This window comes from Mercurialis annua, linkage group LG3 (genome assembly GCF_937616625.2).
Source record: "Mercurialis annua linkage group LG3, ddMerAnnu1.2, whole genome shotgun sequence".
Taxonomy (NCBI): Eukaryota; Viridiplantae; Streptophyta; class Magnoliopsida; order Malpighiales; family Euphorbiaceae; genus Mercurialis; species Mercurialis annua.
In genome coordinates this window covers 64,068,679-64,085,335 of record NC_065572.1, presented here as the reverse complement: position 1 = coordinate 64,085,335, position 16,657 = coordinate 64,068,679, and the positions used below count along the sequence as shown (strand labels likewise).

The following is a 16,657-nucleotide window of genomic DNA, read 5'->3' as shown; positions in this document are numbered from 1 at the left end:
TTCACAAGTAAAATATTATCGAGTGTATTTTACTAAATGGTGGTAAAAGAATTTATTTATTGATAGTCTGACTTATATGTGAGGCTATATTGAACATTCCATGAATTTACTTATATTTTCTTTTGTGCTAAAGTTAGAGGTGGTACAGATAGAACCAACAACAAAAAATAAACTTTTTTTGAAAGAATTGGTGGAGCTCCACCAAGTGGATTCTTTTATAGTATAAGAGTAAATTATTATTATCATTACTCTGTGGTTTGGTATTAAGCCTAATCGTTCAAAAAATATCTCACATTTTACTACCCTTTAATACTCATAATAAATAAGCATTTATTTTTATATAAAATGAAGTAAAAGAATAAATTAAGCAATAAATTTACCATCCATGCTAATCCCTCACCAAAATACAACAAATTCTCTTGCAAACTAACACAATATTGCAACATTTTATAATTTGTACATCAGCTAGTTGAATGTTCTTCTATTCAACTTATTTTCCTTGGCTTGCAAAATTCTGCATCCTTTTTAGATGATTGAGCAAATAATGAAACACCAAAGAAAATCATGATCTTGTGGAAGGATTCTTTTTGAACAAAGCAAATGCATCACTGTAAATGGCCACCAAACTTGAGAACACAGCTAGACATATTATGAAAGCTGACACTATCTTGTCCTTCTTTGATGCTACCAAATGGGGATCCCTGAAAACAATTTAAGTTTGAGGGTGTGTTGCCAGATAAGAATGCAGGGTAAAGAACAGAACTAACTAACTAACCTGAGGGCAATGGCAGCAGGGAAGATGAATCCAATGCAAATTGAAGAAGTTGCTCCAGTGAATTGGAAAGCAACCCAGATGCTAGGTATGAAATTTGCTCCCAAGAATGTCAGGAAAAGGATTGTTATGGTGATCAATGTAAACCTGAAATTATCTGAAACGAGTGGCCTAGCCGAGGGAAATAGTAGACCGTCCAAATTCTGGCGCAGCGGATAAAAGACGACAGGGAAAACAAGCATCAGATGCAGCGCATAGCTTATTCGAATAACATCGTTAAACATATAACTGTAAGGGATCCCGAGATTGGTATCAAAGTTGGCTAATACATCATCCAATGTTGAGTTTCCAAACAAGAGGAATCCGAAGAAGCTTGTCATTATGTAGACAGTAGAGCATAGGGCAAGTGAACTTCGGACGACTGGCGCAATCTGAGACGAGTCTTCCAGCTCATTTTCGATTGTATGTACTGCACAAAATGAAACGGTTCTGATATAAGACACGACACCAATTCAGTGAACCGGCTCTAAGGCTCAAACTCGAAACCTCACAGTATTGAGACATATAGTACCCTATGCAGGCTTGGTTCGTATACACTACACAAGCTTCAATGAGATACATTTTGGTGTAATCAAGTTGAGTCGAAACACTTTCAAGTTTTTGATTTCGACTCCAATTTAAAATTCAAAGTTCGTATGAGGGATAAATGAACCATTTCTAAACAAAGTTACCGAGTGAGGTCATTGAGAGAAATGAAGAGCAAAGGATGTGAGGTACTTACCATTGAAATGACAGATAAATGCTGTAACAAGAATGGGAATGACAGTGAAGAGAGTCCAAAAAGATGTGATATCAGTAATATTGGGAAGTAACCTTGGCATAGAAACACTTCCATCAACTATTTTGTAAACTGTAATTCCACCAGTAATAACAAGGAAAACAACCGCAAGTGCAAATGCCAAAGCAGATGTATATCTCAATGAATCTGCAAGCAACAGGAAGTATCATTTAGCCACTCTGCATAAACATGACATAATCTATATAGCACGAAACGAAGATGCTCATACTGGAAAAATTAAAATGTAAAACAGCAAAACAATATTTTATACAAGAATATGTTATAAATATAAAGTTTCGGAATTTCAGAAGCATTTCTGAGAACAAAATGCCTGCTTCTGAAAACAAAATGCCGAAACATAGAACTCGGAAAGTTCCTCCACAACATAGACATAAATCATAAAAGTCCAGTGAGATGTTCTATAAATGAGATTGAAAACTGATGTTAAGCAATTCATATATGCAAATTAAATTTGATTAGAGACTAACCTATCCTCTTGAAGCATGCCAATGGAGCAAATACAGCAAGAGTTATAAAAAGAAGAACAATCATCCGGCTATTCCACCATTGGCTACCAAACCATCCTTCCAGTACACCAGCATGATGAACTCCACTCGAAGATGTTCCAGACAATACATCACCTTTGTCAAATCAACATCAAATAAACTATAAGTCCAATGAAACTTATTAAAGTTTGCAACAATTAATACCCAATTAACAAACACAACAAAAGCCATAAAATTCATCAACATTAATAAAGGCGTGCATACCAATTATAATCATGTAGACAATGAGGATCCCAACAATATTAAGAGTTATAAGAACCTGAAGCAACCTCCGACCACCGTTCCCAAAAGCATCCGCCATTACAGCACCATAAGAATCCACTTTCCCCGCCTTACTATACCTCAACAGAATCTCTAAAGAACACTCAGTCAGGACAGCAACAAACACTATCATAGCAATCCCAAGGCCAAGTCCGAGCACTTTCATGGTAGCAGGTAATGCCATGATACCAGCGCCAATAATAGTTGTTGAAAGATTAAACACCGCACCAAGAAACGAAGCTCCATCAGCGGTTTTCGGGTCGTTTTCTATTGTTTTGGGCAGTAATGGCGATTCTTGGTCGTGGGATTTTCTTGTTTTCTTGAGCTTTTTCTTGTCAAGCTTCATTTTTGAAGATGGTTTTGAAGAAGAATTGGATTGTTGGGCAATGAGTAAGCAGGAGAACAATTATTTGGGTTATGTGCAGTGGTGACAGCGTTCTTATCAGCAGAGTAAGAAATAACCAACTCTTGAGTGTCTGAAAGGACCAAATACTTTGACTTTGATTTCTCTTATGTCATCATCAATCACACTATTTAATTTGTGATTTTAAGGTAGATTGAGGCTGCCATACTTATCATGATATGTAGTTGGACTGTGGCTAATAATTGCTGGCTTCCAATGGAATTTGAGTAGGCCATCGTTCAAAACCCATGTAAGCACGAAGGTTTAGAACTATATTTTTGCATACCCTGTTAAGTTGGGCCTGAAAGTTTGGATCAAATTATTTTAGGAAAGATTGCTAATTTTTTTTTTAAAAAAAGGGTAATTTTTTTTAGTATAAACATCTAAAAAAGTTTTCATTTAGGATCTACAAAATTACTAAATGTCTAGAAATTTCCGTTTTATATATCTCCGTATTCGAGATGTAGTGAAAATATATCAGCGATGTATCTTTTGAGATATCAAATATGTATAAAAAATAAGAGCAAATTACGTTAAGGTCCTTAAGGTATACCATAATTAACAGTTTAGTACCCCTTGTTTCAAAAGTCTATTTAATGGTCCCTGACTTTCAATTCCTTTAACTATTAGGTCCCTCTGTTAATCTCAACACTTATTTTCAAACGATTTGGTACCCCACCTTTAGTTTTGTGAACGATTTGGTCCCTCACTTTTAATTTTATTAAACGATTTGGTCCCTCGCTTTTAAATGATTTAGTACCCGAGTTTCAATCCGTTAAACGATTTGGTCCCTCAAATTAACAGAAGAATCTCTCAGTTAACGGAATTAAAACTGAGGGAATATTAAGTAGACTTTTGAAACAAGTGGTACCAAACTGTTAATTATGGTGTACCTCAGGGGTACAATGTAACAATGGTTTTGCCATGTCACTAATAAAAAAAAAATTAAATTTTCATTACAAATGATTATTAATTTTTATATAAATAATATGGCACAACCATACAAAGATAAAAAAAAGTAATAATTAAATTTTTTAGATTAAAATCCCTCAAGTTCATTTCAATTTGAGGGGTCAAATTTACGATCTACACTATCCATTATTAAATGAATGGTGTAGATTAATTTATTTAAAATCCATTCATTCGATAATAAATGGTATAAATTCATTGAAAATGATTCCTCAATTGAAATGAATTTAAAGGAATTTCGATCCGGATCATAAAATAAACTTACACTAAACCATAAAGAATTTACTTTAAAAAAAACCATAATGTCTTCAGTTAGAGGACACTTGAAATAAACTGAACAAACAGCAAACTAACCAAGTTGTAGATGAGAGACACCGTCACTAACAACCGTTAGCCAATAAAGACGAGAAATAGATAATGGGTATGTAGAAACAGTGACGGTTTTGGCCGGCAATAAACAACACTACAAGAAGCCTGTTAACCAGCACCATTCAGAATAATCTAATATATATTTTTATTTTTTTTGGTGACGTATATTGAGCTGAAATTCAATATTATTATCAAACTCCGGGATGTAAACCGCCCGCAAGCCCACATACCTTATAATTTCGGACATGGTCATTAATAATCTATATTATTTTTAATTATTATTATCAATCTTTGTTCTAATTTCATCTTTTTGACCACCTTCAACTAAATGCTACGAATTTTCGTATTGTGCATAGTTTTTGGAATTTAGCCACCATTTTTTTGGTATATTATTTGTTTCCAGAGCATTAACCGCATTATTCCAAGTGTTGTCTAAAGAGGGAATTGTTACCAACCTCTTAACTTTTGTCTCTTTTCCACTATAACTATTTTATTTCAATTAATAAATAATACTTCTCAAAAAATTATATTTTCTTTATCCCTGAAACCATACAAGTAAACAAAAATATTCAACATAATAAAATATGGTGTCGTGCCCTCTGCGTATTCTCGATATTTAAACAAAATCTATGAATTTTCTAGAAACAACAAAAAATCTATGAATGTTTGAACAATTAAGATAAGTATCCACAAATCAGTACATTTTTTTTTATTAAAAATCAATAGATAAATGAAGGTAAAGTATAAGATATGGTTTTGATTAGACTTAAACGATAGATTGAACGACGAATGAAATGACAACATTTGCTAATGAGGATAATTTAGTAGTTTAAATTTTAAATTAATAACAAATATATGTTGTACTTAAATATTCTTAGACTATGGTTGATTCATAAAATAAAAAAACATGTATAAAAATGAAATAGTTATTATTTTCTTTTTAAAAGAAATAGTTAGTATTATTTACTTTTTGAAAGAAACACGTTCCAAAGAAATCATAAAAGAGCAATTTCTTTGAGTTACTTCTATACGGAATCACTATTTTATACGGAGTAACTATTCTATTATCTAGGAATTAATAAATTTGACATTGTTTTGTGATTTAATAATATATTAAATTAATATATTCTAGCTCCAAGTTGGATTGTTGAACTTTTCACCAAGGAAATGGTCCACTGACTCCACTTGATTGTCAATCTCAAAGCTATGGTATTGGTAGCACACATAAGACATAAGGTTAAGCCAAATCCAGGTTTTGTCATTGTCACAGCATATTAATTGCTCTTTTTGTGAATTTATTCTCAGAGGTCTGTTCTATATCAGAGTGGTTGGCCTGCCTGACAAACAACAACAATATCCATAAATATCTTTCACTGACAACAATTTTATACAGTTTTCTCTGCTGCAAAACAAAAAATGGCTTCTTATTCTATAGAAGATTTTGTAGGGAATGGAAGTCTGAAAAAGCTGCTTCCAAAATTAATAGAAGATGGCTGGGATGATGTTCCAACATTAAAGATCATGAATTCAGGTGATATGGATGCATTAAACTTGACACCAAGGCAAAAGGTTTGATTCCTAGTTTTACCTTTCAAACTTCTCGATTTCTACGTTTCTGCGTTTCGGTTCCTGTTTCAGGAATCCCTTTTGAAATTCGCAAACTCTATATTTATAACTTATTCTTGTAAAATATATAGTTTTTTCGTTTCTCGTTTCAGTGGTTTTCATTCTAAAGTTTCTGTTTCCGTGCTATGTAGATGTAATATCATAACAAATTAACTGTTGTGCTTGTGTCTTCATAAGAAATGAACTGTTGTGCTTGTGTCTTATACTCTAGGATGCAATGGAAATAAGGTCGTACCTGCATGACCGTGCGCTTATGCAATACGGAGATAAGTTAGAAGAATCTGGAAAATCTTTGCCCGAGCTTCTGAGCTTGAGCGGTGGAGAACTCTCATCCCAGTTTGGAATGAAAAGAGGTCATGTTGCACGGTTCACAGATAGAACTGCTGCATGTTCTGAAACTTTGCCTAAAGCATATGCAGTCCCTGCAAGGAGAATGAGCAGCACAACATCTAGAAATGATAGCACCTTGAAGAGTTCTGGTACTGCTAGCTCAAAATATATGCACAGCACATCAAGATATCCTAGTAATAGTAGCATAAGCTATGATAAACAGCTCGAGCAATCACTGGCAGACTTTAAAATTAACGATGGATATGTCTTTAAAGGAATTGTTGCAGCTGGGCCAGCTGAATCTCGAGTATGTGGTTGTGTACAACCTCCTCCAATAGTTGATGAAGTTGCCCCTTACTCTTTTATCGAGAACATATCACTTCAGAAACTAACTCCCGAGCATAAGGCTGGAATGGAGCGTTTAGTAAAAACCAGGGCACCCCCGATGAAGGCCTCAGAACTGTGGCGAGATAAACCTGCAGTGCTGCTCTGCATCAGACGTCCCGGGTAAGCACTGATCTTCTAAATCCCGTCTTTCATTTTCTTATGTTGATAAATATTCCATCAGCAGCATTACATAAAAAGCATTTAAACACTAGGATGTGGGTGGCACCTGGTTATGGATATGAAGCTAAAGAATACCTGAACCCCCAATAATGATTTACCTGTAACTAGGAATTGAATATATTGCTGCCTTCAAATATCATAAAATGAAGATTCCAATGTTGATTGAGTACTCATAAGATGGTGGAATTGACCTTTCGTTCTTTTGCATTTCAAACAGGTGCATCATGTGCAGAGCTGAAGCTCACCAATTGTATGCCAAAAAACCCATCTTTGATGCACTAGGAATTCAACTTGTTGCAGTTCTCCATGAACATATAGAGTCAGAGGTATCAAGTGAACTTTCAACTTCTCACCATTCAATAAACTCCTGTTTGTTTGATGCAAGCTGTTGCATATCGTCATGCAGGTACAGGACTTCTGGCCTCGATACTGGGGTGGTGCTGTACTCTATGACCGTGATATGGACTTCTTCAAAGCTCTTGGTGGTGGGCAACTGCTGAAAGAAAAGTTCTTATCAGGATTTGTTTTCAATCCCAGAGCTATTGCAAATTACAAACGTGCAAAAGCTTCCGGAGTAAAGAGCAACTTCAAAGGGGAAGGAGAAATTAAAGGTGGACTTTTTATAGTTGGCAAAGGAAAGAGTGGCATTGCTTACCAGTTCATTGAAAGGAACTTTGGTGATTGGGCTCCTCCAGCAGAAATAATTGAGATCTGTAGCAAGTTACAGGTAGTTTTTTCAGCTTCCTTAATTTCATATTGAAATACTATCCGGAATGAAGTTTCTTTAAACTACTTCTCTTCATTCTAATGCAGAACCCGCAACATAGTCAAGAGCAGTCCATCAATATTCTCTAAGCTTACATCTATTTGTATTCTTTGTAATTTAAGGACAGAAGTAAAGAAAGCTCTGTTCTTTTCTTAGCTTTTGCCTTATTTTCTACATTGCCAGAGTTTCAGTCGACGACAACTCCAGGAAGCCATTTGGACCTACCACCTAGTTAGGTGGTCCTTGTCTGTTATTCTTTTGTTTTATGTTGTATGTTTTTGTGTTGATTGAAATTATAAATGAAGTTTTATAAAAACTATGTTAAGAGAAGAATTTAGAAACATACATATTCTAGACTGAAGCACATAAATTAGATATAATTGTTTTGGGAAAAAAATCTTCCAAAACAGTGGACCGCTACATTTTATTAGCTGCTTTAATCAAGAAATACTCAGAGAAACTTTTTTTTCATTTTAAATTGGACAGGACCATACTGTAAGCTGCCATGGAATCTGAAGCTAACTCAAAAAACCATGCTACCCACTGATTTCTGATATACATGTATCACTTGTTTAATAAGTGTCTTTTTGTGCATTTGAGTAGTTTACAATTAAGTTTCAGCTGATAAAGTAAATATTGCAAACAGAGATGACATGAGAGAAACTGCCAACAATGCAAATTCTTGAACATGCAAATGAATGAAGTTCAAGTATATACGTACCAGTAATTCAGCAAAGGCCATCTTGACATCAAATTGCATTGTGTTTTAGCACTATCAATATATACGTCCAAAGTCCAAAATTATCAACCGAATATAGCAATTAAGTACTCCAGGGATATGCCTTTCTAGTTGGATAATCCTCTTGCTAGTTCTCACCAGAAATCTCCACATGAACAAGCTCCATCTTTGAATGAATGGAACCGAACAGAATCTCTTACAAGTATTTCTCTTTGAGTTATCTTAGAAATATATTTAGTGGCATTGTGGCAATCCCCGCATACCCTCAGATTCTTAAATACTCTTATGGGAAGCCCACGAGGAATAAATATCAATCCAAAAGCAATTGCAAGTTTCTCACTATGGTGGTTAAGCATCTTAATCTTTTCTGACTCCTCAACATCATGGAGAACTGAATTAGCATCTGGCTTGTACCCTTCCTTCAGCATTTTGTGGTTCAAGTTATCCAGCTCAGCATAAATCCTATCAGAAAATGGACTTGAACTATCATCTGCTGAAAAAATGTGGATTTTGTTCTTATATTTGATCCAACTACATCCTGGTTCCTTTCTTGCTCCCTTTTCTCTCATTCCACTCTTTAATTGCGCTACATCATTCCATTTTCCTTTAGCAGCATAGATACTAGAAAGCAAGATATAGCCTGCAGGGTTCTGGGGCTCTAATTCTAGAAGAGACCGACCAGCCCATTCCCCAATTTCTACATTACCATAAATCCTGCATGAGCTTAGCAAAGTTGCCCAATCAATTGCATCAGGACGGAAAGGCATCTTATTGATAAATATTTTGGCTTCTTCTAACTTTCCAGCTCGACTGAAGAGGTCAATCATGCAAGTGTAATGATCAGGAGCGGGAATGATTCTGTGATCTTTTAACATAGAGTCAAAATATTGCTGTCCTCTTTCCACTAAACCTGCTCTACTGCAAGCTAGAAGGACTCCTACGAATGTAACAGCATCAGGCTTCAGACCATGGGCCAGCATTCTTTCAAACAACTCAATTGTCTCTTTGGCCTTCCCGAATTGTGCATATCCTGAAATCAATGCTGTCCAAGAGACTTCATCCCTGAAGTTCATCTCATTGAACAAGCGAATGGAACCTTCTAAGCTTCCACATTTACCATACAATGTAACAAGTGCATTGGAGACTGTTAGATAAGAAATCAAGCCGGAAACAAGGGCTCGACAATGAAACTGAGCACCTTCTTCTAAGCTAGCCAGGTTTGCACATGAGCTTATAACACTTCCAAACGTAAAATAATCTGGCTCGATCCCATTTCTCTCCATGTTGGAAAAGATCTTAACAGCTTCTTCACTGAAGCCATTCTGACCGTAACCCACTAACATTGCAGTCCATGATACAACATTCTTATATGTCATTCTCTTGAAAACTGCTTCTGCATATGGTATGAATCTACACTTACAATACATGTCAACGAGTGCACTACCCACAAACACATTATCCTTATAATCACTCCTAATTATAAAGGCATGAACTTGCTTTCCCTGTTCTAAGACCTTGAGTCCCCCACAAGCAGTCAACACACTGCCAAATGTATACTGATCCATACCCATTCCCTCTAGTCTCATCTGTCTAAACAAACCAATAGCTTCTTCCTCCAATCCATTTTGTATCAAGCCTGTGATCATAGTAGTCCAAGAAATAGAATCTCTCTCCTTCATATCATAAAACAGCCTCTTCGAATCCTCTGCCATCCCACATCTCAGAAAGCCCGTAATCATCGTATTATGCATTACCACATTCCTCTCGGGCATCTCATCAAAAACCTTCTTAGCCTCAGAGACTAAACCTGTTTTCGCATACATATCAACCAAAGGACTACCAACAAAAACATAACTTCTAAAACCAAATTTCACTATTAGACCATGCACCTGCCTTCCCAAAACAACAAAACCCTGACTCGAAGCTAACATAAGCATCGTCGAAAACGTAATCCTATTCAAATTAAAAGCCCCATCTCTCATCATCAAGTTAAAAGCCTTAACAGCTTCAACAACAGAACCACAACTACCATACCCCGAAATAACCGAATTCCAAGAGACCCCATCTCGAATTGGCATGAGATTGAAAATCTCTTGCATTTTTGAGATATGCCCGGATTTCGAATAAGCAGAAAGAATGGTGTTCCAAGAAAAAGAATTTGGTTGTGGTAATTCATCAAACAGGTGGCGTGCATAAGTTAAGTTGTCTAATTTGCTGTAAGTATTTATGAGATTGTTAATAAGAAAAGTTTCTGGGTATGGCAGGGTCTTGATTATATGGCAATGAAGCTTCTTGGCTTGGTTATGGTGTCGGGTTTCGCAGCAGAGCTTTAGTAAGGAGGCGTAGTGGTTAGAAGAAGTGGACATTCTGTTTATTAGCTCTGTCTGCAAATATAGCTTTTTGGCGCGAACGGAGGTTAACGTTAGGTAATTAGCTGTACGGAAAACGACGAAAATTAATTGCAATTTTGTACAAAAATGACCCGTTTTTAAAATCCTGATTATGTCTAGTGAATACTGACCAAAAAACTAATTAAAATTGAGTAAGAGTCCATCCGGTTTTTGAATTTATATTTCATAATTAAATAAATTGTTTTCTTCAATTTGATTTTAAAACTCGTGTTTTATGGTTAAATAAGTCATATTTTTAAAACTATACAGATTAAGGGTTATTTGAACCTGGAAGATAAATTTAAAAATCTAATTGACTATTAAAAATGGCTTATATGATCTTGAGATATAAATTTGAGATTTAGTTGATTAAAAAAGTTGAAAGTGATTTATTAACTCAATACAAAATCAAAGCCGTATATAAACAAATTTTTTGACTCAATACAAAATCATTTTTATGACAAATAAATTATTAAATATATTTAAGTAGAACCTAATCAAATAAAAAAATTAATAAATGTGAATGCCAACATACTTTAAAATTTTTTAAACTTGAAGAAATTGAACCAACAGCCTAACAATTTGCTGCCTAGTGCGAGCATACTTAATCTAACAATAAAGTTCTATTGGTCAAATATGAAAATTCCATTTTTTTTTTACAAATTTCATAATTAAAAAAGAATTTGCTATTGCAATTAGTAATTTCTTAAAACAAATAAACTATTAAAAAGACTCAATTGATTGCTTTTTTTTTATCAACTTGTTCTTTTATTGAGATTCGGTCTCCAGTAAAGGAAGAAGAAAAACAAAATGCTCACCAGCTATACTGACAGAATTTTGCTGATCTGCTATGCTCCAAACATGAAATGCCAATAGTAATGGACATGTATATAAGTAGAAAATTGAGATACAAATGAGCAAAATGCCATAATTTTTCTCATTATCCAATAAATTACAGAGCTCCATTTCATGGTTTTCCCTATCACCCTATTTTCATAATATCCTTGGAACATCAATCTATACATTCTTGAATTAGTCGTCACCATATCGGACACCCTATTCCGTAACAAAGACCTATTTCCTGCTTTCCACTTTTCCGGCCGACAAAATGCCATAACCATGCTTTTCGTAGGCAGGGTGAATGACCCTTCAAGCTTCCGAGATTATCCAAGCTTTTCGGAAGCTGGGGTAAAATCATCGGTTTCTTCATCGATCTCCGTGGTAAGAGAATGTCATGTGCCCTTATGCCTCAAAATTAGTGGAACAAGTTGTACAAAAGAAAGGTGAACAGTTAAAGTTCAGCTTTCATATGGTCTCTCGGCAGTGATTCTGCAACAAATATAAAAGAAATCAGCATAAGAGCACTTAGCTTATAGACCTTGTCGAATCCTACGTTTAAACTTTTCATTTCTAACTCTGAAACTTTACATTTATAATCTATTAGTATAAAAAGTGTCAGTTCCGCATTTGCCATTTTAACATAGCTTGTAGCATTTGAAGACATAAATTGGATAAGCAAATACCATTTACATCTTGGTTATCTTGTGTACTGTTGGTTCCATATCCCATTTGGACAACATTATGGAGCTCATCATCCCATGCACCGGGTAGCTGGTAAGCGTATTCAAACAAAAATGGTCAGTTAAGACACATTCAAATATCCAAGTCGCAAGAATAATTTTGCTCGAGTTCTACCACATTTAACAAAAATGTCTGCACACTGTATATGACTATAGTACCTATCAAGGCCTAGCCCTTCTAAGCTTTGTCATTATACAACAATTGAAAAAAAAAAACAGTAACATACATAGAGATCTAAGTTCTTGATTACCCGTAAGATTATTTGTCAAAAATATAGATTTCTAGAGACTTTTCTAAGGAGAACATTCATATTGTCATTTAAGGAATTTCTTAAGCTCATGTAGATTTGTGTACTTCCTATCGAAAAAACTTTTCAGCAACTTTCAAGAGCTAATTGTTTACAATTCCAAGCAAGAAAAAGGCCATTCCCATGTAAAATTGCAGTAGTAGATAAAATGGTACCTGAGCAGGCTCCTTGAATCCTCCAGCTGATGGTGTTAAATGAGAACTAATTGTTCTTCGAAGCACATCAGAATGGCTTTCCATGCCAGGAAAAGAAGCTGGAATCAGTCCCGATTGAGATGCCGTAAATGAGGGATAAGCCATTGGTATCTCAGGTGTGAATACCAGAGATGAACGAACAGCTCGTGAATGAAGGATCTGCAAACACATTTACATCTAATATATTACAGTAACTTGAGAAGAAATACAAAAAAGCACAGAGCCTGTAGGCCATCTCGTGATTAAGAAAACCCTGAAAATGCTGCACTGCATAAGGTACATAAACTCGAATTCACTTACATCTTTTGCAAGAAGCCCTTCTATGTTAAAGTCCAGCCGTGGGTTTACTGTTGCTAGTTTCATTGATAGAAACTGAAAAGAAGACAAAGTAATGTGAAATTAATAAAAGCGTGCACACGAGTTATAAGAAATAGATAATTCTGAATTGAAGGAAACTGCGAGGAAGTTTCAAGATTCAGATATAATATTGTATAGTGTATCACAAGCATGTTCTTGCTAGAAAACTCAAGTAAGCTGGTGGATTCCTTAAAAATATCATTATCGTACCTCAACCTGTCGTTGCAATGATTGTACGTAGTTGATAATTTCATCCAGCATAACCGCTTTCCCTGTTACCTGCAAAATTCAGCTGATGTTTCTAATAAGTACTGCAACAGCAACACCCAACTTCGTGATGTCCCCTCAACAGTCAAATTTAATAAACAAACCTTGCTGCAACCAGGTACGAGGTCTTGCAGAAACTTCATTCTTTCACTAATCTTTTCCCTTCGAACCTGTAGCCAGACTCAATCAACTACAGCCCAAACAAAGGAGCAAAAGCTTCATATTCATTGACCAAAATGCTTGATATAAAAATCTTACTCTTTCAGCGAGACTATGGCTGTTTGTTGCCTGACCTCTACGAGCTCTGACATGAATATATTCTTCTTTTGGAGGATCGGAAGCCGGAGACCCTTGTTTTCCAGCAGTCTTATTAGGAGTTGAAGTTGGGGTAAGCTCTCCAATCAGCTGAACTTCAGAGCTATCCTTCGCAGCTTCAACAGCTTCAATATCCTATCAAATATAAGCAGCTATAAACATATGAACATTTTGGTGGAAGAGCCTAGAATTATAAAAAGATTTTGCAAACACAGATCCTACCTGCCCATTCCTTTTCCTTTTCTTTGAGGCAAGGCTCTTAGTAGACAATTCCATGCCATTTCCTTCCAGCATAGATGGCTCCTCTTGACCACCACCGCCGCCGCCACCACTGAACTCAGCTTCCTCGGACTCATTACCAGACCCGCCAACACCTCGTATTGCTTCATCATTACATCTTACAAGGTTTTCACTTTTCCTGTCATTTCCGAGTGGGCTACCTTCAACTGACATGGAAGCATCTTTGGAAGCTTCACCCAAATTCAAATTATTCTGAAACTGTCCACCAGATACTGGTTTCAACCCACCTGCTGCAAAAACCTCTTGCGGTGGTCCTTGCATCATTCCACCACTCCTCGCAAAAAGACTCACGGAATCGGGGAGTCCAAAAGGATTCATATCACTAAAATTTCCACCATTAAAGCTTGAAAACCTGGCAGCACGCTCGATGAACGCAGAATCAGCAGGAAACTGAGATAAGCTTTGAGGAGCACTCGGTAAGAAAATACCGCCTTTTAGCATGGAGCTTGGAGGATTCCATCCCATTTCTAGAGCTTTATCCATACCACCTCTCAAAGAAGTGGGACCTCCTTTTCTAACTCCCATTAGGTTTAAAGTGCTTGGATCATTTTCGACATTAATATCACAATGGTCCCATAAGGCTGGACCAAATGAGTCCACCATTGAAGCAGAAGAACAAGACGTTGCGCCAAACAAATCCCCTCTACACACTGGCAACTGATTATCAGTGGGAACCAAACCTAAAGACGAATTTGTGATATTACCGCTGCTAAAGCGCCAATCTGAGGGCATATTACCGGGCGAATGGTAGGTCATATGATTTTCACCTCTGTTCTTCAATTCTAACTTATCTTTGTCACTCATCTCCATCTCTTCTTCACAAGAATGAGATAAACTAACTAAGTAGGCACCTTAGTCTAACAAATTGTGTTTCAACTATCAAAGTTCTCTAGAATTCTACAACTACAAAAGTAAAACTTAAACTTAACCACTCCTAAAATACCCTAATTGCTTAAACACCTAATGAAAGCAGGGCAAAATCAGAGGTGAATGAAGAAGAAACCTAGTTTAAACTTGAATTGAAACTACAAAGATTAAACTTACAATATAAGCAGCTTCACAAATCATAAAGATGTCAATAAATTCATTTTCACATAACTTAAACCAATCTAACTAAACTACAAAGACCCACTTCAACTAATTGTCATAGAACCCCAGTAATGCTATAACTGAAAACATTAAGGTCCCAAAATGCAACAAAAAGATCAAAGAACCTAAATTTATTACTATTTCCAAAGCTGAACTCAAACAAGGTTGTAGTGGACCAAATTTACAGCAAAAAAAAAACTCAAAGAAAAAGAAAGCTGCAAAAAGGGTTACTAATAGAAGCAGTCAAATACAGAAACAAAAGAACATTGATTTCAGTAAAATAAATATTATAACCCCCTCATTAAAAAACCCTAGTCAGAATTACAGAGAGAGAACCCAACAACACAGAAGCAGCAGAAGAAAGATACCCCATTTTCAGATTCTGTGCTACTTTTGGCTATTCTCTGCTCCTATTTCAAACCCAACTTTTTTTTACACTCAAAAACAAAACTTTTTGAAAAAACTTGGACTCAATTCTTTTCTGTTCAAACTTCAAACCCTCTCCCCCTCTGCTTTTCTTACACACTTTCTTCTGCAACACACTGCCACGCCCACACAGACTCTCACAAAAAAGTGAAATTGTAAGATTATTTCAGTACCCAAATAATCAAAATTTAAAAAGATTCAAACTTTAGTACTTAAAGAGTAAAATTGAAGATGGGTATGAGTGGAAAATTAAAATTTGTAAATTTTTTGAAAGAGAAACGTAATGGCAAAGGTGCTGTTTTTATACCCACGCTTGCATCAAAAAGAGAGCTTCTTGATGATTAACCACCGCCACTGCTACTCATAAATTACTTTACTACTTTAAAAAACACTTCTTTAACCGCAAGGCGAAGTTGAGTTGGTAAAATCCTCGGAAGATAAACAAAATTGCGGTTTCAAACCGTATTTAATATATACAGCGGTTAAATTAAAATATATTTTTTAATATTAAAATGTGAGTGAGTTGGTAAAACGTTTTGAAATCACACTTATATATGCAGCAATAAAATTTACCTCCCGCAAGAAAAATTACGGCTCGTATGCGGATTAGTTTAAAAATGTTTTGTAGTTAATTCATCCGGTACGAAAAATATACTTCTTTTTCTTTTACTTTAATAATTTTTGAATTGAATTTAACACTTACTTTTACTTTTGTATAATTAAAAGTTATAATTATGCTCAAGTGTTAGCTAATAGCTAGCAACTGACAATGCCAACTCTCATTATGGATTAAATTAATTGAAAGTCTGTCCTTTTATTTTAAAATTTCTTGGAACTGGAGCTTATTAACATCTTTTTAATGGAGAGGTTTGTTTTTGGTCAAGGACCCAAAATCTATCTACCTCTGTAAAGCTCATTTTCACATGTAAAAATATTTTTCCTTTTGTATTAGTATTATGTGTAATTTAAGAAACTGAAGCATATGGGTCATAGTGTGGGGTTTATTATTCTGATGGGAAATTTGATATGGTTAGGTTATTTGATTCCTCATTATGATAACTTCACCTTCTTATGTATGTCTGTTTTATTTTCTGAAATCTTGAATACAAAGTAATTTCATTATTCTGGTGACAAGTATGTTTCAGTTTCAAATAAGTAAGATGAATTTCTGCCAAGTACTTACCTTTTGAATTAGGCTTAAAAAACTCTCGACTTTTTAGTCCCT

The 16,657-nt window shown here is 35.4% G+C and overlaps 4 protein-coding genes across 5 annotated transcripts; 1 reads left to right on the top strand and 3 right to left on the bottom strand.

Annotated features, from left to right (window-relative positions):
• Nucleotides 1–319: 319 nt before the first annotated feature.
• LOC126671927 (amino acid transporter AVT6A-like) lies at nt 320–2,899 on the bottom strand. The gene is made up of 5 exons (XM_050365755.2): nt 2,381–2,899; nt 2,099–2,251; nt 1,554–1,757; nt 776–1,241; nt 320–701 (listed from the first exon to the last, which is right to left on the bottom strand). Exons 1-5 carry the CDS (start codon nt 2,781–2,783, stop codon nt 563–565), a joined length of 1,365 nt encoding a protein of 454 aa, XP_050221712.1. The 5' UTR covers nt 2,784–2,899; the 3' UTR covers nt 320–562.
• Nucleotides 2,900–5,415: 2,516 nt separating this feature from the next.
• On the bottom strand, nt 5,416–10,737 carry LOC126671926 (putative pentatricopeptide repeat-containing protein At1g68930). The gene is made up of 4 exons (XM_050365753.2): nt 8,189–10,737; nt 7,357–7,412; nt 6,040–7,194; nt 5,416–5,515 (listed from the first exon to the last, which is right to left on the bottom strand). The coding sequence occupies exon 1, from the start codon at nt 10,570–10,572 to the stop codon at nt 8,341–8,343; it is 2,232 nt and encodes a 743-aa protein (XP_050221710.1). The 5' UTR covers nt 10,573–10,737; the 3' UTR covers nt 5,416–5,515; nt 6,040–7,194; nt 7,357–7,412; nt 8,189–8,340.
• On the top strand, nt 5,595–7,786 carry LOC126671928 (uncharacterized). The gene is made up of 5 exons (XM_050365756.2): nt 5,595–5,747; nt 6,016–6,641; nt 6,919–7,027; nt 7,108–7,428; nt 7,515–7,786. Exons 1-5 carry the CDS (start codon nt 5,595–5,597, stop codon nt 7,554–7,556), a joined length of 1,251 nt encoding a protein of 416 aa, XP_050221713.1. The 3' UTR covers nt 7,557–7,786.
• Nucleotides 10,738–11,458: 721 nt separating the features above from the next.
• Nucleotides 11,459–15,800, bottom strand: LOC126673541 (transcription factor bHLH49). 2 transcript variants are annotated; one of them, XM_050367723.2, is made up of 8 exons: nt 13,840–15,800; nt 13,561–13,752; nt 13,407–13,472; nt 13,246–13,314; nt 12,979–13,050; nt 12,640–12,837; nt 12,127–12,207; nt 11,459–11,925 (listed from the first exon to the last, which is right to left on the bottom strand). In XM_050367723.2, exons 1-8 carry the CDS (start codon nt 14,725–14,727, stop codon nt 11,902–11,904), a joined length of 1,590 nt encoding a protein of 529 aa, XP_050223680.1. In that variant the 5' UTR covers nt 14,728–15,800; the 3' UTR covers nt 11,459–11,901. The 2 variants fall into 2 exon arrangements, with proteins under 2 accessions (XP_050223680.1, XP_050223679.1); XM_050367722.2 differs by having other exon boundaries at nt 12,120–12,207; nt 13,840–15,798.
• Nucleotides 15,801–16,657: the final 857 nt, after the last annotated feature.

Excerpts from the sequence above, each read along its gene's own strand:
- LOC126671927 (XM_050365755.2), bottom strand. The coding sequence starts at position 2,783 with ATGAAGCTTGACAAGAAAAAGCTCAAGAAAACAAGAAAATCCCACGAC. Across the intron at positions 1,758-2,098 it reads GGCATGCTTCAAGAGGATAG|ATTCATTGAGATATACATCT; the intron begins GTTAGTCTCTAA and ends TGTTGCTTGCAG. Across the intron at positions 1,242-1,553 it reads ATTTATCTGTCATTTCAATG|TACATACAATCGAAAATGAG; the intron begins GTAAGTACCTCA and ends CATTTTGTGCAG.
- LOC126671928 (XM_050365756.2), top strand. The coding sequence starts at position 5,595 with ATGGCTTCTTATTCTATAGAAGATTTTGTAGGGAATGGAAGTCTGAAA. Across the intron at positions 5,748-6,015 it reads ACTTGACACCAAGGCAAAAG|GATGCAATGGAAATAAGGTC; the intron begins GTTTGATTCCTA and ends CTTATACTCTAG. Across the intron at positions 6,642-6,918 it reads CTCTGCATCAGACGTCCCGG|GTGCATCATGTGCAGAGCTG; the intron begins GTAAGCACTGAT and ends CATTTCAAACAG.
- LOC126671926 (XM_050365753.2), bottom strand. The coding sequence starts at position 10,572 with ATGTCCACTTCTTCTAACCACTACGCCTCCTTACTAAAGCTCTGCTGC.
- LOC126673541 (XM_050367722.2), bottom strand. The coding sequence starts at position 14,727 with ATGGAGATGAGTGACAAAGATAAGTTAGAATTGAAGAACAGAGGTGAA. Across the intron at positions 13,315-13,406 it reads TCGTACCTGGTTGCAGCAAG|GTAACAGGGAAAGCGGTTAT; the intron begins GTTTGTTTATTA and ends TGAATTTTGCAG. Across the intron at positions 13,051-13,245 it reads CATTGCAACGACAGGTTGAG|TTTCTATCAATGAAACTAGC; the intron begins GTACGATAATGA and ends TCTTCTTTTCAG.